This window comes from Mus musculus, chromosome 1 (genome assembly GCF_000001635.26).
Source record: "Mus musculus strain C57BL/6J chromosome 1, GRCm38.p6 C57BL/6J".
Lineage (NCBI taxonomy): Eukaryota > Metazoa > Chordata > Mammalia > Rodentia > Muridae > Mus > Mus musculus.
This window is the reverse complement of record NC_000067.6, coordinates 106,316,657-106,338,084: the sequence shown is the minus strand read 5'-3', so window position 1 is coordinate 106,338,084 and position 21,428 is coordinate 106,316,657. Positions and strand designations below refer to the sequence as shown.

General features: G+C 39.7%; 1 protein-coding gene across 1 annotated transcript in view; it reads right to left on the bottom strand.

Annotated features, from left to right (window-relative positions):
- The window catches only part of Phlpp1 (PH domain and leucine rich repeat protein phosphatase 1), a 222,377-nt gene that overhangs the window by 56,161 nt on the left and 144,788 nt on the right, over nucleotides 1-21,428 (bottom strand). Inside the window, exon 4 of the mRNA NM_133821.3 lies at nucleotides 19,070-19,236. Within this exon, the coding sequence (NP_598582.3) occupies nucleotides 19,070-19,236 (167 nt within the window). The remainder of the gene's footprint in view (nucleotides 1-19,069; nucleotides 19,237-21,428) is intronic.

The window sequence follows — 21,428 nt, the reverse complement described above, 5'->3', positions numbered from 1 at the left end:
TGAACCATCCTACCGCTTCTATCAATGCAAATCAAAACAACCCTGAGATTCCACCTCATACCAGTCAGAATGGCTAAAATAAAAATTCAGGTGACAGCAGATGCTGGCGAGGATGTGGAGAAAGAGGAATACTCCTCCATTGTTGGTGGGATTGCAAGCTTGTACAACCACTCTGGAAATCAGTATAGCAGTTCCTCAGAAAATTGGACATAGTACTACTAGAGGATCCCGCAATACCTCTCTCCTGGGCATATATCCAGAAGATGTTCCAACTGGTAATAAGGACACATGCTCCACTATGTTCATAGCAGCCTTATCTGTAATGGCCAGAAGCTGGAAAGAACCCAGATGCCCCTCAACAGAGGAATGGATACAGAAAATGTGGTACATTTACACAATGGAGTACTACTCAGCTATTAAAAAGAATGAATTTATGAAATTCCTAGGCAAATGGATGGACCTGGAGGGCATCATCCTGAGTGAGGTAACACAGTCACAAAACAACTCACATGATATGTACTCACTGATAAGTGGATATTAGCCCAGAAACTTAGAATATCCAAGATACAAGATACAATTTGCAAAACACATGAAACTCAAGAAGAACGAAGACCAAAGTGTGGACACTTTGCCCCTCCTTAGAATTGGGAACAAAACACCCATGGAAGGAGTTACAGAGACAAAGTTTGGAGCTGAGACGAAAGAATGGACCATCTAGAGACTGCCATACCCGGGGATCCATCCCATAATCAGCCTCCAAAAGCTGACACCATTGCACACACCAGCAAGATTTTGCTGAAAGGATCCTGATATAGCTGTCTCTTGTGAGGTATGCTGGGGCCTGGCAAACACAGAAATGGATGCTCACAGTCACAGGGCCCCCAATGGAGGAGCTAGAGAAAGTACCCAAGGAGCTAAAGGGATCTGCAACCCTATAGGTGGAACAACAATATGAACTAACCAGTACCCCCTGAGCTCGTGTCTCTAGCTGCATATGTATCAGAAGTTGGCCTAGTCGGCCATCATTGGGAAGAGAGTCCCATTGGTCTTGCAAACTTTATATGTCTCAGTACAGGAGAACGCCAGGGCCAAGAAGTGGGAGTAGGAGAGGGTAGTGGGGGGAGGGTTTGGGGGACTTTTGGAGTAGCATTTGAAATGTAAATGGAGAAAATACCTAATCAAAAAAAAAAACTAAATAAATCCTTCCACCTGCCCAGCTTTGGGAGGGGCCTTTCATCTTCTCTGTCATTCAGGGAACTGCCAGAGCTTTCTTTAACATTGACCTCTCTGTATACTCAACATTTACACTCTGGACATCAACTCATATGAGATGAGAAACACTTAATTCGTGCAAAGACTGCACAGCCTAATAGCTGGCACTTTACACTCTGCCAAGAGCAGACAGATGATCACATGATCTTGCTAAAATTTATGATAAAATAATAAGCTGTAGTCCACAAGAAATATAAAATTTTATTCAGCATACACAACTTGATAGTATACCTACTGAACAAGGTCAAAGTGTTAGCATGATTCTTAATAACAGCTATCTTACTGGATGCATGAATATAGATCTATTAGTAACTTAAATTGAAACAAGGCAAATAATTATTGTTTAACTGAATTTCTATTTTTTAGTTGTTTTTAATATTATACATTGGTCCATTAGATCTTTAAAGAGACTTCTTTTTCTTTATTCTGCTTAGCTATACCATCTCTATACAAGATAAGGTAACAGGCGCTGCTACTCTCAGAGCAGTGGTTTGCAAGAGATGTTTTGGGAACCTCCAAAGAAGTTTCTAAGACCCTCGCATTAAATCCCAAGGTCAGAGCTATTTTTACAATATAAGGATTCCTTCCACTTGCTTTGTGCCACTTGTGCTTTCAGTATTTAACAAATTTTTCAGTATGCATCTCCTTTGAAAGCACATCTGATTGAATGCACCAAGAATCCAGACAGATAGGAAGACTTGCTAAACTAGAAAATAATGACAATCATCTTAATATTTGTACTGCAAGAAAATGGTTTTTATTAAATGTGTGAGTATTTTCTAGACATTATGTTGCTTTGTATATATGGAGCTCACATGAAGGAAGGTTACTGATGTTTTTCAGTTTGGAAAGGGCAAGGGAGTCCCGAAATAAGGTTATCAGAGAAGCTACAGAACAGCATTAAAAATGACTTACAATTAATTTTTTCTCATTAAGAATGTCCCAAGTACTGCATGGGACATACTCAGGCTTAAAAAACAATCATCATTTGGTGGTACATGTTCTATTCCTTCTCCCCCTCAAATATAACAGTGTCCCCTCAGATGCTCTCCCTGTCACTGCAGATGAAACCATTGTTCCCATTCAACCAAAACAGTGGCCTTCTTTCTATATGCTTTTCATATTTGCTAAGAACAAGGTACAACTTGAAAGTCTGCACATTATTAAACTCATTATTCTAGAAAGAAAATGGATCAAGATAATACAACATATAGATTTCCAGAAAGAGAACAGGATTTCAAAGTCAGGAAGTACCCAAGGGGGAAACAGAAGACCTGGCTCTCTGAGAAGTCAATAATGCAGTAAGAAAGTTGAACCTCACTTATGCAAACAGATTTAAGAGAACTCTACCACTGAGTATAAACAAAACAGGTGCATGCTCAATGGGAAGGGGGGCTCTTAGTAAGAATTCCTCATTCACTTGTATTAAAGTGATTTCTATCCACAGTATAAAGAAAAGGAAGTGCAATTATTTTCTGAATCAACTCAGTGACAAAGCACTAGAGGACTAGGATCAGTTGTTCTCAACCTACCCTGTACATCATAGGTCAAGACCACCAGAAAACACATATTTCTGATGGTTTTAGGAACTGAATCACTGCTCAGTAGTAAAATTACAGATATGAAGTAGCAATAGATATAATTTTATGGCTGGGGGTCACCACAACACAAGGAACTGTACTTTAGCTTTAGAAAGGTCGAGAACCAATAGCTTAGGTAATGACAATGGTCCTTAATCCTAGAACCAAGCAGCCTCTAAAGAAGAGGATAGGGGCTTACTTGCCATATAGCTAGGCTGGCTACTATGACACTAGCTGTAGGCAGATATGAAACAGTTGAAAAGGAGGGAGTCCAAAGTGAGGGATTCTCCAAATATAAAACACATACTGGGTTAGAATCTCTCATCCAAAATAATTGAAGCCATGAGTGTTATAGATTTAGGTGTTGTTTAGATTTAGTTAGTATGGACCACTACTTGGACATTCATGATCCCACATTCCAAAATATTTGGGGGCATCAAAACAATACTCAAAAAGTTTCAGATTTCTGTGTATTTCAAAATTCAGACTTTTAATTAAGGAATAGATTTAAAAGACATAGTAGAAATAAAAGGACTCTGTGATACTTTTGGTATATTGGACTAAACAAAGTATATCACTAAAATTATTTCGCCTGTTTGCAGATACCAATGAATTTAAAGTAATTTAATGTGGGGAAATCTTTTCCATATTAGGAATAAAAAAAAAAAAAAAAACAAGAAAAAAAAACAAGATCCCCAAACTCCCCACCTAATAATACCCCTTAGATTTCTAACCCTTAGATTTCTAACCCTTAGATTTGTTCAAGTTAGTTTTCTGTATATGCAGAAAACAGATCCCAGCACTGTAGAGTCAAAACTCCTGTTAGAAAAAGACAGGAGTGTCCACATAGAACACATATCCGTCTGGTACTTTAACGGTAATGGGTAAGCAGAGGCACTGAGCAAGATCTGGGAGACAGAGATCAAATGAGTTTTTGCTCACTTAAAAGAGAGAAAAGTTGAGAGTCGGGTACTACCACAATATTGTAGAAAAAGACTAGAAATCACAATATCCTGTTAAAAAACAAAACAAAACACACACACACACACACACACACACACACACACACACACACACACAAAAAAAAACCAGAGTATAAAATGGTAAGCTGCAGGGTTGGATGTCCTAGTCTGTAAGAGTATCATTCTTGCAGAGGACTAGTTAGGTTCCAATAACCCACGACAGGTAGCTTGCAACCTTACTCCAGGACTCCATAAACCCTCTTCATTCTAGCACAGGAACATGAAGAAAAATAAAGTAACATAAATAAATGAATAAAATAAAATAAAAATAAAGTAAATCTTTATAAAAATGACTTTCAGCTCAAAATGCCAGATAAACACTATATATATATACAAAAGCAGTTGTAAAATAAAACCAGCTGATTTGAAAGAAAAAAAATTCAAACATGGATATTTGGCCAAATAAGCCATAATTCAAACTATTATTTCAATTCCATTATATTCACTCAAGTTTTAGATATCATATTATAATTATTTAATAAACAGGAGGGAACCAAAACCTTAAAGAGTCTATATTAGTTAAAAAGTATTTTTAATGATTTTAACAATTATAATTTAATAATAGACAAAAGCCTGATTGTTTAAAAGATAAAAATTCAATTAAAAAAACCTAAGTTAAAAAAGAACTCTTATTACAGTGAGTGAATACATGTGTGTCCATGGTGATGTGAATCAGAATGGCCCCTGCAGGCTGCTTGGATACTTGGATACTTGAATGCTGGCAGAACTGTTTGGGCAAGATTAGGTGTGTGTCCTGGATGAAGGAAGTGGGGGTAGCTGTAACTCTAATTGTTTTCAAACCTTACTTTTCAATGATGGCTCTTAAATGCTTTAAGCTGCCCATTCGCTCACCACCCACCAGAGGTAGTGGGAAAGAAAGTATGGGGTGGGGGACGGACCTGTTTAGAAAGGCACTTTAGAGCAACTCCCATCTGTATTGTCTGGAAATCGACAGTTCAGTTCACAGGTTAGCAGCGGCAGCTCTATCCACTCACAAACACTTCCCAGATACACCAACAATCCAGTTCAGTGGAGTTGAAATAGCAAATCACCAGAGGTGGCACCACCTAACACAAACAGCCAGGCCTCAGCCTTGCTCCAAGTTAACAGGAGGATCCTGAAGGGATACCAGGAAAAGTTCTCAGCTGTGCCTCCTAGCAATTCAAAGATCAGCAAAAATGGGTGACCCACAGCCTTACACAGGTAGCTCTATAAATAAACCAAGCTTACCCTCCATCAATGTTTGTCAAGCCCTTGTATAGTCTTTCTAAACATCGCTCGTCCTCTATGGGACTTGCCTCAGCACCTGCATCTGTCTCAGCTGACATCATTCTGTCAATCAACCTAAGTCTGTAGAAGGAGCAAGAAACTACACCACATCACCAGAAGTTTTTTGGTGCATTTCTCTCTACAGAGTCCTGACAAATGTAGCTTAACTACACAGTGTCAGACAGACCAATATACGTGTGTCCAATATACGTGCCTGCCTGCCTGCCTGCCTGCCTGCCTGCCTGCCTGCCTGCCTGCCTGCCTGCCTGCCTGCCTGCCTGCCTGCCTGCCTGCTATGCTCTCCACCATGACGGTTATGGACTCTAACCCTTTGAAACCACAAGCCCCAAGTTAAGCACTTTCTTCTTTAAGATGCTTTGGTTGTGTGTTTTATTACATAAACAGCAAAGCAAACAAGACAGTATTTTATACACACATACATTTCACAGCACATACAATCTCAAAGCTAAAGAAATTTAATTAAAATGGATGCTGTGATAGATGTAAACATCTATCTCTCTCCAGTTCCTAAATCCTTATGAAACTTAGCCAGTATAAGAGCTCCAACCTCAAATAGGATCAATGTCCTACAAAGTGTGAGTACAAGAGAAAGCATCCAATTTAAAAAGTAAGCTTTCACCAAACACCAAATCTACTGGCACATAGATCTTGGGTGTCCTAGTCTCTGTAGCTTGTTAATCACCCACTGTAAGGTATTATAGTAGCATAGTCAGGACAGACTGAGATAGTAGGCATTGTCCTAATTTCAGGTAGTTATTTTAAAAACAAATCAAGAACAGGACTTTGAAGTTATTTTATTTCCCAAACTCACAGATAAAATGGCTATAAAAAAAGTTGTGTCACTACAGGATACATTCAACACATCACAGTTAAGAAACCAATATAAGGCACATGTCTTTAATCCCAGCACTCGGGAGGGAGAGACAGGTGGATCTCTATAAGTTTGAGGCTAGCCTGGTCTACAGAGGGAGTTCCAGGACATATGAGTTACATAAGAGAAACCCTGTCTCGAAAAATTAAAAAATAATTCAATATAATTCTATCATTATATAATATAAAAACTATTAGTCAAAATTCTTAGCTATGAGTCAAAGAGTGTATTGTAGGAAAAAAATTACTACCCTTTCATTTTCTTCTACCAAGAGCAGCAACATCAGCAATGAGGATGCTATTTCAAATACCTTATATATTTATATAAAAACAATTCCAGAATAGTGTTCCCAAACTAAGAAAAAATATGAAGACTGACTTCCCTTTCCAAAGCAAGCAGTCTACTTCAGAAAAAGAACAGCGGCCTGTGTCCATTGGGCCCCCCACAGAGCTCAGAAGGGGAAACGTATCAAGTTGGCATGCAAACAGAGCCTAATAAGAAATTATTTTAATCATTAAAGTGATGTTGCATGATATAGTGTTACAGTACTACACTGAGCAGACAGCAACAGACACTGTAGGATTTTACACCATGTGAGGTACTCCAAAAATCCAAGGCACAGTTTTGCTTTTCAGTACTGGCATAGGAAAGTCTGGGCACTCTATAGACTCAAAATTTTCAGAGATTAGACTACTAACTATGGTTTGCTACAGGTAACCCTTGAAGTCCCTTTCAAACTGGGTACTGTAAAAGGCCCACGTATAACAAAGTACACTTTAGCTTGTTAGGAATGGGGCTTCACATGGCAGGTGCAGAGTGATGTCAGGTTGATGGCAGTTCCTGATTTGCACCCCTTACTCTATTAATGTCACAAAAGCACTAAAGTGGGACAGGAGATGTCCAAATCTAAAACGTCTACAGTGCCATGCATTAGTGCATGTTATTAACCCTTACCTGTTCCTTTCTGCAGCTTCAGAGACATACCAACAAACTGCTGAGAGGAAAAGCTAACCTTAAAACTGGGGTGGGGAGATCAGGGCAGTCAGTACTTCTGCCCTTTCCCCTTAAATCCAGGCAACAACACAGCATGCAAATGTATTACTGTCTGTGCTGGTTAACTTTTTTTGTGTGTGGTTTTTATTTATTTATTTATTTAGCCATATACAGGGCCTTCACAGTCTGTACCAGGCCCTCAGTATTTTTTTTAAACTAGGTATTTTCTTCATTTACATTTCAAATGCAATCCCAAAAGTCCTCCAGTCCCCCTTCCCCCACTCCCCTCCCCACTCACTCCTATGTCTTGGCCCTGGCGTTCCCCCATACTGAGGCATATAAAGTTTGCTAGACCAAGGGGACTCTCTTCCCAATGATGGCCGACTAGGCCAACTTCTGATACATATGCAGCTAGAGACAGGATCTCAGGGGGTACTGGGTAGTTCATATTGTTGTTCCACCTATAGGGTTGCAGACCCCTTTAGCTCCTTGGGTACTTTCTCTAGCTCCTCCATTGGGAGTCCTGTGACTGTGAGCATCCACTTCTGTGTTTGCCAGGCCCCAGCATACCTCACAAGAGACAGCTATATCAGGGTCCTTTCAGCAAAATCTTGCTGGTGTGTGCAATGGTGTCAGCTTTTGGAGGCTGATTATGGGATGGATCCCCGGGTATGGCAGTCTCTAGATGGTCCATCCTTTTGTCTCAGCTCCAAACTTTGTCTCTGTAACTCCTTCCATGGGTTTTTGTTCCCAATTCTAAGAAGGGGCAAAGTGTCCACACTTTGGTCTTCGTTCTTCTTGAGTTTCATGTGTTTTGCAAATTGTGTCTTGTATCTTGGATATTCTAAGTTTCTGGGCTAATATCCACTTGTCAGTGAGTACATATCATGTGAGTTGTTTTGTGACTGTGTTACCTCACTCAGGATGATGCCCTCCAGGTCCATCCATTTGCCTAGGAATTTCATAAATTCATTCTTTTTAATAGCTGAGTAGTTGTGCTGGTTAATTTTATGTCAACATGGCACTAGCTAGAGTCATCAGATAGGAGGGAGCCTCAACTGAGAAAATGTCTCCACAAGACCAGGGTATATGTAAGCTTGTACGGCATTTACTTAATTAGTGATTGATGCAGGGGATGGGGCCAGCCAACCAGAACTAGTAGTACTGGGTTCTACTCCATGGAGAGCAAGCAAATAAAATAAGCAGAACTTCTCCATGGCCACTACATCAGCTCCTGTCTCCAGGTTCTTGTCCTGCTTGAGTTCCTGCCCTGACTTCTCTAGGTGATGAACTATGGATGTGGAGATGTAAGTCAAATCAACCCTTTTCTCTCCAACTTGCTTTTGGTCATGGTGTTTCATCACAGCAACAGTAACCCTAACTAAGACAATGTCTTTACATCGTTTTAAATACATTTTTAAACTAAATTTTGAGATAAGTTTTTCTAACTATTCCCCTAAACTAAAGGTATTTAAATCTACAAAAGGCAAGATGGTTAGCTTCTTAAACTGATTGGAAAAGTTAAAACACACTGATTCATGTATACAATGTATCTAGTGTTATTTATAACACAGAAGAGTTTGCAAATCAGGGCAACCACAGATCTATAAGCTTATTTCATTCTGGTTTGCAAAAAAAAAACTAGTTAGGTGCAAATATACCCCACAGTAAATGAAGTGGAGCCATTTTTATCCAAGGGCTAGAAAGAAAAAAAAGCTATAGTATCAAAGTTGAGAGAAATAAATAAATACAAAAACAAACAGTCAAAGCCTTGCCAGTCTAGACAACACCCTGCCAGTCTTCATAGACTTTTTCTTCTGGGCTTATTCAACCTATCTACCCTTAAAAACATATTCAAATACACAAAATAGTCATATGAATTTGTACATGCTTAGGAAATAAAGCCAAATCATATGATGATTGTTTCAGACATGATATTAATTAGTCTTTGTTACATGTATGTTTAAGTACATTTGTAATGGAAGTAGTTGGTTTTAGCACTTGCTGCACATGACATTAAACACATGGAAGCATTCATGTCCAGCCCAAGTTCTCACATGACCTGTGCCATTTGCCTTAATAGATCCATTGAAGTGAGCATTACGATATCCAAGGATAGGAAACTATTACTGCTTTACTCAATGAGCAAACAGAAAAAAATAAATACTATTCTTTTGAGCCATTATTTCTACCACCATTATGACTATGACTACTAGGGCAGAATTCGCATGTTAAGCAAGTGCTAGACTAGTGAGCTATATCCCTAGTGCATTTTCCTTAATCATCATCCAACATCATTGAGTTCATTAAAAACACTTCTATAGGTGAAATGATTTCCATTTCAGAGCAATAGCTCTTGTTTATGTTGTGGCTTCCCTACTGCAGAACATATTTATAAACTGAAACCTGGGCTTCAATGTTAAGTCATGAGGGAACTGACTGAAGACAAGCTGTAAACTTAGCTGTAGGCTCAGTCCTCACTCTATCTGTTCTGAAAGGCAACATCCTTAAGGAGCTCAGGTGCCTCAGTGGACAGTTGCCAGGCTGCCAGAACTGAGACCACTCACTGAGTGTGCTTCCAGAGGCAAAGTTGCTTTTATTTGGAGGCTACAGTAACACATGCTCATTTTACCATGGCAAATGCTAGAAGCATATAAAGAATGAATTATGAACTTCTACTTCTCTCCAGTTCCATCCTCTAATAGATAATTTGGTTCACATCCACATCATCTGGGTGTATTGATGATTTCAGTGTAATTTAAATTTAATACATGGTATAAGTTTTTAAAACAAAAAAACTACAGTTGTAAAACAAAACAAACAAGCAAACATGTAGCTTCCTCTACTTCCTCAAACATCCAGTGTTCAGGTTCTTTCAGTTGCTGCTAATTGACAGACCAAAGATGACAAACCAGTTTCATCTAACCCTCTCAGTGACGCAGAGCTGATACAAATGGGAAGATATGTCCGAAGTGCCTTTCAAAGACATATGCTTTGTCCATTTTTCTACTGGACTTCTAAAAACTCTCCACGCAACAGTCTGAGGAGCCCTGTGAGTCAATTTGCATTTATTAGATGTTGCAAACATTCCCTCTCTGAAGCCTTCCTGCTGTTAACTAGTGTGTGCCTTTTGCCACACATTGATTTTTAAGTTTTACCGAATCAAATTTATTATTCTTTCCTAGTTTTTGTTTGTTAAATTTATTTTAATATTTATACTTTCAATTATTTCCATTTTATTTCTTTATCTATTTTTATCTACTTTATCTATTTTATTCTCTACCACATTCATTATTTCTTTATTACAATTTTTAGTTAATATACTAACTTATGGCATTTTCATATACATTGTATATTGTAGCTTTCTACTTGCCCTTTCCCCTGCTGGTGTCCTTCCTCCTCCAAGAGTCCTGTTTTTGCTCTCAGAACATCTGTTTTCTCATAGACTGGTAAGAATAGTCTGCTTTCTTTTTAATAGCTAATTACATTTACTATATAAATCATTTTTTTCTAATGCTTAGTTAAAAATCTTCTACACTGGGGGGAGAATAAGAGAAACATGGCCCTGCTTAAACACAACAGAGAAGCATGGGTAATAACAGCTAGTTTGTGCTTTCTGTTTTCTGAGACTGCTTCCCAAACTATGCTGCACTGCTGTCTGAGAGCCCAGTTTTAGCTGGTAAAACATTTGAGTTTTACATACAGTAAAGTTTCTCTTTAGAAAGACTAAGCTTAGGAGAGAAGGAAAGCACTCTTTATAGAGTTTCATTATATTAGACCTTAAGGAGCAATAGGTGAGCAAATGAACGAGAGAATTCAATCACCTTGACTTACCTTCCGTGTACCCTTCAGACTGAAGCTCTTGCCCCTCGGTGCTCTAATTGGGAACTCAATCCTACAGCACAGTCAGGTGTGACATAAACAACCTACATGCACTCTAACAGGTGAGGAGTAGAGTACTTTGCATGGTAGAGGCTCTTGCCCCTGCATGCAGAAGGAGTAATAGAAAATACCTTTACACACATAGTCCTCTTGGGGCTATCTGTGTTTGTTATCTGAAAAACTCATGGCTCCCAGACCAGCCTCAGCATCTCTAGGAACACCCATCCCTCAGAAGGTATGACTCATTTTCTGGCTTTCATTTGTCCTCACAAATCTACTCCCCTGGAACTGAACTTTCATCTCTTCCCAATTTCTTGGCAAATGTCTGCCCTTTACAACTTCTGAGATGGCTACACACTGATTTATGCACGGCCTGCTCCAAGACCTGAGCAATCCACCAGCCTCAGTCCAGAACGTATCTACTTCTCTTCTGAGCCTCAGAAGTACACAAAAGCAAATGTGGCTTACAACCAGCTTCTCAACATTTGAGCTAAAACAAACAGAAACCACCCTATCTGAATTCTCAGCACATAAATGACTCTTGGAGTCAGAAAAATGCACATAGCACCTTCTCATATGACTAGAAAACAAAAATAAACATATTAATATTTCACTTAGCTTAAAATTTAAATCTGTGCCTACAAAAAAAACCTGCTCAAAACCTGGATATAAGAATTGCTACAGACATTAAAACCCAGAATAAGATAACTTAGCTCAAGTAGGACAGCATGTTCTGTATCTGCTAGGTCGGGGTCAATCCCCAGGTTCGGAAGCTCACAAACATTATTTTTCTGAAGTAACAAAAGAAAAATAAAAAAAACACTTGATGTTGGAAATAATTACAATGGAGATGCTGCTGTTATGGCAAATTAAAACATTTCCTAAAAGGACAAATCTATATTTAAAGCCTTTTTAAATATTACTCACACAGGAGAATATCTACCGATCAGATCCTACATCTAAGACTCTACCCTAGGTTAACTCTATATACAAGGTAAGAAATACAGCTCAAAGGACAGTGGCAAATAGTATGCAGGAGTAAGTTCCTATGAGTCCAGTGAGTTCGTTATATAGCAAACCACTCCAGGTACAGCAAAGTGGCTTAAAAGGTAAAGGACCTTGCTGTAGAAGCCTGGAGACCTGACTTTGACCCCTGGAGTCCATGTAAAGGTAGAAGAAAAAAACCTACTCTTAATAGTTTCCAGTGATATCTACATGTGAGCCATGATATACACCCTCCCTAAGAATAATAAATTAAATGATAAGTACCACTTGAAATCACAAGATAGTCAGCATGCAGATAAACAGGCAGTGGGTTTCTAAGGATGCCAACTTTTCCTTTCCTTTCCTTTTTATATAAACTGGCAACATAAGAATCAAAAAGAGAACCAAGCAAGAAGTACGCTGCCATGTTATACTTTAAAATCTCTTAGGACACTGCTTCTTTGTTTGTCCACTATCGCATTCTTTCTTTGTTCTTCTTTTAATCAACCAATTTGCCCATCAGTATATTTAATTCTCAATATTATTCAGGAGAGGGTTCATGTCACCTACTATTACACAGGTGGGACAAGTAACAGTGTTGGAAGATTTCTATTCAAGACAGAAACTGATCACCATTTAACCTTTCAACAAAAAGAGGTAAAGTGTGCTTGGTTAAAAGCCCACTGACTCATGCAAGAATATCCAAGAGCCAGAGACCCACATCAAAGCATCGTATGCTCTGAGGAACAGAAAATGAGCGTGAGCAAAAGCCACAGAGAATAGCTAAAGTCACAGAAACATTCTATGGGAGAGGAGTGAAATAAGAACACACTAAGCCTATCTCACAGTGAAATAAGAACATTCCAGCACTCAAAGATCACGAAGGATAGCTACCAAGGATAGGCACCAAAGCATCATTCACTGAACATGTACTGGAACACACAGGTGTGAAAGGAGGCAGGGGTTTTACTCCCCAGGAACTTGGATTGTTTAGGAAGAGTTGCAGTCATCTGAAGTAGAAGGCAGGAAGTTAGTTTACCTAGAAAAACTTCAGACTAAATCAACAAAATCCCAGGATGCATGATTCATATTTATGACAAAAAGTCACGCCTCTCCTGCCTGTCATCCCTCTCATGGTAGGAGAGGGTTAAAATTAGGGCATAAGCAAAGTTATGCTTTTTCTAGTTGTTTTGTGTATTGTTCATAATTCCAAACACCCACAGAAAGAGAGGGTGTATCCTGCTTTTTACACAGGCCACTGTGGATACCCTGCTGAGCAAGTGTCATCACAGAAACCTCCCATTCAAAGCTCCATCTGAATGGCATATGGTGAACAGCATCAAAATTAGTCACTTGGGAAACAAACAAACTCTCCTAGGACTTTTGATTATAAAACTCACACAAGTGCTGTGCGAACATTGGGAGTTAGATGTGTCTGTGTGACATGAGAAGTGCAGACAGAGGCTGTCTGCTCCAGCAGTGTGCTTACACTGGCCACCAAAAAGACACATTTCACAAGCCATCAGTAATGATGCTAAGGATGTCCCAGGCCCAAGTCACAAAGACATTCATTACCCAGTGCCATAAAATAGAGCATCTGCTGGCCATCCTTGTCACCTAGGAGCTAGGCAATGAGTAGCTGATTGCCACTTAGAATAGCAAATACCTACAAACACTGTGTAGTACTAGGCTATTATAATTTGGGTAATACTTGGAGAATACACCAAAGACCTTAATAAAAACAACAAGACAATGGAATGGACCAGAATAAAAAGGCTAAATTAGAATCTACCAGAAGTTTTTAAAATCACTATTATTCCCCACATATTATCTATAAATGGGATGAGTATTAAAAAGCATCCCAGCTGACTCCAAGAGGAAATTCGGACAAAGTTAGCACAGATTGAGTAATAAATTAGGATACCCAAGATATAAGATACAACTTGCCAAACGCATGAAATTCAAGAAGAACGAAGACCAAAGTGTGGACACTTTACCCTCTCTTAGAAATGGGAACAAAACACCCATGGAAGGAGTTACAGAGACAAAATTTGGAGCTGTGACGAAAGGATGGACCATCTAGTGATTGCCATATGCAGGGATCCACCCCATAATCAGCTTCCAAATGCTGACACCATTGCATACACTAGCAAGATTTTGCTGAAAGGACCCAGATATAGCTGTCTCTTGTGAGACTATGCCGGGGCCTAGCAAACACAGAAGTGGATGATCACAGTCAGCTATTGGATGGGTCACACGGCCCCCAATGGAGGAGCTAGAGAAATTACCCAAGGAGCTAGTGGGAACTGCAACCCTATAGGTGGAACAACAATATGAACTAACCAGTACCCCGGAGCTCTTGACTCTAGCTGCATATGTATCAAAAGATGGCCTAGTCGGCCATCACTGCAAAGAGAGGCCCATTGGACTTGCAAACTTTATATGCCCCAGTACAGGGGAACGCCAAAAAGGGGGGAGTGGGTATGGGGGACCTTTGGGATAGCATTGAAAATGTAAACGAGGAAAATACCTAATTTAAAAAAATTACTTAAAAAAAAATCTTTGGTTTGCCTTTGAGTTCCTTTTTAGAAAGTGCTGTCTGAGAAAAACCCAAACAGGCCATGATTGTCAGAGCTCAGGAAGTAGAGAAAGCTGAAAGGGAGTCTAAGCCCTAAGCCATCTCAAGGTTTTCCTTTGATCCAGAGCTCAGGGGGAAAATGGGAAGCCACTGAAATAGAAAGTGCCCCAAGAGGATTCCCACTGCACTGCAAAGCTCAGGTATACAAAAACCTGCAGTCTGCTAACAGCTAACTGGAGAGGGAGTCCATACATTCTGTGAAATTCCTGAATCATCTGGCAAACCTCAAACCCAGTGCTAGAAATCTCAGTTTCACCCACAGCACTTTGCACCGGCTACCTTTATCCTTTACATGGACAACCCCTGTCTTCCGTGATTATCTCCAATCTTTATCACCTATCTTCACATATAAGAGTGCATCCCACAAGGCTGGAGTGTCCTAAGTACTGCATAGGTTGTCTGGCAGATGAGCTGCAAAAACATCACCAGGCCACTTCTTGTTCCAGTTTACTAAGAGCACTCTCACCACTAAAATGAGTTTCCAGAAATTACTCATAAAATAAAAATTGTATTGCTTCTTAAACAAAGCATAAGAATGTTAAAGTGTGGCAAGCATAAATAATTTGATAACTTCCTATTACTGGAATGTGAAAAGTGCCCGAAAGACAAGGCAGGAAATAGGGTCATGTGTTTCCCATTCCATGTGGACCAAAATACAGATTGAAGACTTTTAAAGAAAGGGATCTTTACTGCAGACAGAAATGGGAGTTTGTTCTCATCTCTCCACGTTTACTGTCATAGCGCACCGTGATTGTACACGAAGCTTTACGGGCTCTCCCAGCACATTCCTCACTCTCTCCTTGTCAGTGAATGCCAATTTCACATCTACTGGTAACTCAGTTCACTGCTTCCCTCTAAGTCTTCCAAGTCTTAAATTCATCCTTCCACCCAAAAGAAACATTCACCTTGTTTTAGGTGATACCAAGCTTATTTATACCCCACCCACTCTAACATACACACCTAAGGTTCACTAAAGTTGATCTTCAGGCATCACATCATATGATCAACCAAAAGGCATCTTACGAGACTTACGACCTATCCCTTAAGAGCCATATATGAATGCCACTGCTCAAAGCTCTTTGCAAACCTTCCTCTATATGTCTTAGGATGACCTTCTGTTCTCTTTGGTGACAGAGAAACCAAGAACTGGACTGAAGCACACCATCCTTGTGTCTGTCCTTCTCCACCCTAAATTCAGCTCTAGGCTAAATATGAAGGGGAAACAGAATAAAAGCAGAGACATTCCACCTCTATGGTCAAGAAATTTACACACAGAGTCAATTTAGAAATTTTCTAATGTTCATTACAGATGTATAGCAAGCAAGGAAGCATAAGCAATGTTTATAAATCAAAGGAGGAAATGAGCACATGGAATTGGACATAACCAAACTCTACAAGACATCTTTGGAAATATGCTTTCAAGGACAGGCAGGACAGATGCCAGGCTGGCCTGGGAGTGGTAAAGGGAGTGACAAGAGAGTGAACTGTATTTCAGAGCCTGGCAGTGGGTTTTGCTTTGCTTTGGTCTCTCCCCTCCCCCTCCTTTAGAAAAAAAAAACATTATGGGGGCTGGAGAGATGGCTCAGTTGTTTAGAGTACCACTGGGTACTCTTCAAGAGGACCAGGGTTCAATTCCCAACACCCACATGGCTGCTTACAACTGTATGTAACTCTAGTTCCAGAGGATCCAATATCCTCACACAGATACGCATGCAGGCAAAACACCAATGTACACAAAACAAAAAATAAAATGAAAAAAATCACGCTGTTCATTTTTTTTAAATGAAAAACTTGTTTTCTCTTTTTCCTACTACCGATTCTCGGTTATGAATCTCCGTGTCATGTTTCCTGAGTGGTCTCATTATGTAGTTTTGTTTTTCTTTTTTTTTTTTTCATCAAACCTTCAACCAAAGAGAAATGACGAATTACCAGTTTCACTTCTTTCTACAAGTTGCCGCAAAAGCCTGTTACAAAGAAGTCCGTATGAATAACAAGAAGTGGTGACTAAAAGCAGGTCCCACTACATTCTCTCATGTGCTCACTCACAATGTATTTAATGGTCTCCCTCACAATGGTAACCATTTCTGGGGGACCTGATGTGTACCTTCTAGGAATCTGAGCCCAAAGTGGATAAACACAACAAAAAGTAAGTAACAAAGGTCATGAGGTCAAGTGTCTCCTTAGGAAAGAGAGTTATACTGTAGGTCTCTAAGACAAAAATTAAAGGTAACCAAATGCACAAAAGTTAATGTTATAGTACTACTTCTATGCTTTAAAAAAAGTCCTTTACAAACTATTTCCTAGTATTCTGTAAAACTGTCAGGGAGTAAATAATCACACTCAAAGAACAGCAACAAACATCAATAACAAATCACTACTGAGAGAAATGTTGACCAGATATCTGATGTTACACTTGGCTTGTTATGTGTGCATGTTTTCAGTGTTATTTACAGTAGGAATAATTCATTAATAATCATATGTGAACTTCATGTCACTTATAATATAAATGTCTAGTAATAATAAACACTGAAAAAAATAACAAAATGACATGAATAAATTGAAATCTTTTGGTAGTAGCCAAATACTACTGGCTTCAGTTCCTACAGGTGTGGATCAAGTCTGGAAGTAGGCATGGTTCCCATGTGCAATGCACAATGAACTGTATAGAGACCCATGGGAGTTACAGGACAGGGAGAGCCAGAAGGACTAGGAGGTGCCCTATCTCCTCTGTGGCCTGCCTCCAAGAGGAAGGAACTTTTTTTATGAGTCAACACAGTACCTGACTCTCTCAAGACTGTGTGTGTACTTTTCAGAATATCTCCAGGCTCAATGAAGCACAGGGAGAGACTGGAGGTGGATTCAGCTCTTTCTGTTGCTGTTACCTTTTATGTGGTAATTTCTAGAACGTTCTCCCCAGTTTCTGACTCTCCTGCCACAATTTCCTGGAGAACTATAGTCCCAAAAGTCTTTCCTGGGTACAAAAACGTGACAATCAATCACCTTCTATAATTATGCCCATGTAGATGAGGAACCACAAGACTCTGCCTATCTTACCTATTGTGGGAGGAGGTTTTGGTTTTGTAGGCCTAGGAGTTGCCTGGAATTCCTGAGTCATTGGGAGTTTAGTTTGAAATCATTAGACATCCCAGAAGAAACAAATTTCACAAGATTATAATGTATAGTTTAAATAAGAGCAACATGATTAAGCTAGCCAGCGATCTTGGAGAAGATGAGAGCAAAACAAGCCATGGCTATATTGGCTTTGGGAAAGTCATGTTCGCAGGTTGCTTTCAGGCGTATGATTCCCTTGTGTTGTCAATAAATAAATAAATAAATAAATAAATAAATAAATAAAAGGGTACTATTGGACATAGTACTAAATGGACATAGTAATTAACTGCTCCCTAAGTTCTTATCACTACACACACAAGATAACTCAGCAGTTTTTTGTTTGTTTTTTTTTGTAGTGGATGATGTTAACACAGAGACCAACTCTGGTCAACATGCAGAGAAAAAGAGCAGTCAGCTATAAATGGGTAATCTACATCACAGTCCTTGCACTGAGGCTCAAGGCTCATCAAAGAATACAAGGTGGAAAGATTACAAGAGCCAGAGTGAGTGGACATCTGCAGAAAACTACTATTTAAGATGACAGTACGGTTGCACACAAATAGTCAGAAATGCTGCAATGACACTGAGAAACAGACACTCTAACTTTGAAGTTAACTGTTAAAAACACTATCTTATTAACAGTAAGATGTAGTTGGATTCTTCTTTCTGGGTATTAAAAATCAGACATAGAATCCCAATGGCTGATCAGCATAGCTTTCTAAGCACATTGGCCACTTAAGGGATGAACTACTCTCTGCTCCTTGAACATAACTACCTCTTCCTCAGTACAGTCTCTACATGCAGAGTCACAAAAGGCTGCATATCCCCAGAATCATGCTTGGTCACTGCCTCAAAGTGGGAAAGGAAGGAACAAGACGACCTCTCAGATCCTCTTGAGAGATACTCCTAGACATAATGAGGCAGATTCTCCGAGCTGATGCATATGACTCAAGTCCAACATACTGACATCTAGATGCCATAGAGTTTTGGCCTTAAACCTTGGTTCTTATGTCTTGGTTCAAAGATGAGTGTTTTCATGAGGAAAAACTGATCCATAAATTTCAAATCAAGTAATTTATTTTGAATAGACCCTTGAGCTTAGAAGAAACACACTAAATACCATGAAATTTTCACAGTCTCTTTGCAGATAATGTAGGGGATGAAGTTCACTTTTAAAAGAACTGCTCTTATGTAAATCTACCCAATGGATAACTACAGGCCATAATTTTAAAGGCAAGAAACCTTAGAGAAAATTTTTGGAATGCTAGCTGATACTGTTCTCACTATAAAGCAAAGCCATGTTATATTGCCTTCTGAAGAGAAAAATGTATATACACTATCCCTGTCAAAATAGTGAAGATACCATTCCCAAATGGTCTGGTTTCCCCGTCCCTTCCAAGAGATTCTAGCGCTTGTGCAGGCTCACCTTTGCAGTTCACCAAGTCCTCTGGCAGCTGGGAGGGTGGGGGTTTGCCTTAGGAAGTTCTGTTTTAAGTTGAGATGAGTAAGGTCTTGGCTGTAAAAGAGGTTGGCAGGCAGATGTTCAAGGCTACAACAGGAGAGGTCTACTGAGCTTATACGCTGTGATGCAACCTGGAGAAAAAAGAAAAGAATACATGGAATTAATTGTTTACACATAGAAATGAGACATTCCCTTTTGGGAACTCAGGAACAGCATGAAAGTCCTAATACAAAGAGATGAAGCCTATATACACTTGGCACAAAACAGCCTGCTACTGTAAAAACTGCCCGAGAGCAGGCCTAAAGCAACCTAGCACAGGGCTCCGAAGAACGCAATGACCTTTTAGGTTACTGATGTCACTAGTCTCTCCTACAGGTGGTTTTAATCAAGAAAACAATACAAAACAAAAACAAGTAAGAGGATTATGAACAAACTGACACAAGAGTTTAAAGGAAATACACAACCATGCACTAGACAGGAAGACAGATGTGGTGTGTGCTGATTTCAGTGAGATAACTACACATTGATTGTGCTTTGCCTCATGTAGATGCTTCGCACAAAACAAAAAGTCTATCTAAATGATTATCCAGATATCCACTGCCCTCCTCGTTAAATAATCCCTACCAAGACCAGGATCCCAGCGCTACAAACCCAGATGCAGGCTGCAGAAACAAAGTGCTCTGGGTAAGCTCAGTTCTTCAGGAATTACAAGCCCCATTTATAATGAAAGTGAAGAGATTTAGCCCACTTCAAATATCTTGGTTCTGTCTGATAGCAGATGTTGTAACATCAGAGTTCTAAGCCTTTGCCTAACTTAGTTTTACTTTGCAAAAAAAAAAAAAAAAAAAAAAAAAGAGAGAGAGAGAGAGAGAATAAATGAAGGAAGGAAGATTTTACTCTTTATCCTTGATCACCCTGATGTACTGTACTGTTACCGAATTCCAGCTTTCCCCTAACCCAGAAGAGGCAGAGCAGAGTCCTGGGAATGTGGCTCTAGGCCCAGACGGCACAGATTCTCATCTAAGCACCACAGCCTCTCCTCTGCGCTGAGATAGACAGACAGATCATTGATCTCTTCTGAGACTCGGCTTCATGTCTATGTAGCAGTATTAAAATGGCACCTAGTCCTACCTTCATAGCTCAGAAAAACCATCAATAAATGCTGCTATTATTTTTATTGCTGCTGCTACAAAATAGAATTACTCATAGTTTATATTCACTAATTCCCAAATTTATGCATATTTATTAGAAGTAAATTTACAAAAAACATTCTGCTGAGGTCATACTTGAATTCAAGATAAATTACACTGTACATATGAAGCAGAAAGATGCTGTTTACAAAGGCTCTGATACAGAAGGTCTGAGTTGGCACTTCAGCATTCTCAGCTTCCCTTGAATTTACACCATTAAAAAAGAAAACCCCAAAGACAGCCAAATTCCTGATGTAAACCAAGAAGATCTAGAGCTTGTAGGGACAGAACGCTTTTCCTTGTTCACTGAAACAACCACACTGAGTACTCACTATGACCCTCCGATGCTGGGCAGAAAAGAGGGTCTACAGCCCACCTCTCAAGTCCTTCAGCCACCTACACCAGCTTGCCTCCGGCCTACCTAGCACACTGTTCCCTTGGAGACTACTTAGAAGAGAACAAGTTTTATTTTAATAGAAGTCTAACACTGTTCCCTTTGGACAAAGAGAACATGATTAAACGACAAGTTGTCCTTGCTCCATTCCTCATTCTAGACTAAAAGTTGTTACTGCTGGAAGCAGGAGGAAGTGGGCACAGGAACAGGATAAGATCAGCCAGCACAGTCTCAAGGGAACCACAGTGCAAACAGGAACATCTAGAGTAATACCACGAGTCCAATATGTAATAGCCATGGGGCAGGGAGCAACCCAGGAGACCACAAAGGCTACCACAAGCTTCCCCTGGGAACAGACCATATCCTGGACCCCAAACAAAAGAAGTGAGTACATCAGCATAGACCAGCCAAGGCACATCTCATCCAAAAGAGAAAAGCACTGCTCCCAAAGAAGGAAAGCTGGACATCCAACCAAGAAGCTGTGCTCCACATACACAGCTGCTATTAAAACTCACATCCTTCCCACAATCTACATACACAGGAACTATTAATAAGAAAGCCACCCGGGTGCATCTCAGGGCAAGCAGCGTTCTTTCCCAGCTTCCTTTCCCAGTATTTGTAAGTTATTGTTATAGAAAGGAAGTGTGGCCCTGAGGAGAGCTGAAGATAGAATATTGAGTTTAATTTCCAACAAACTCCATATAGTGAGACTCAACCCCTGCCTTTAACTTCAAGGTTA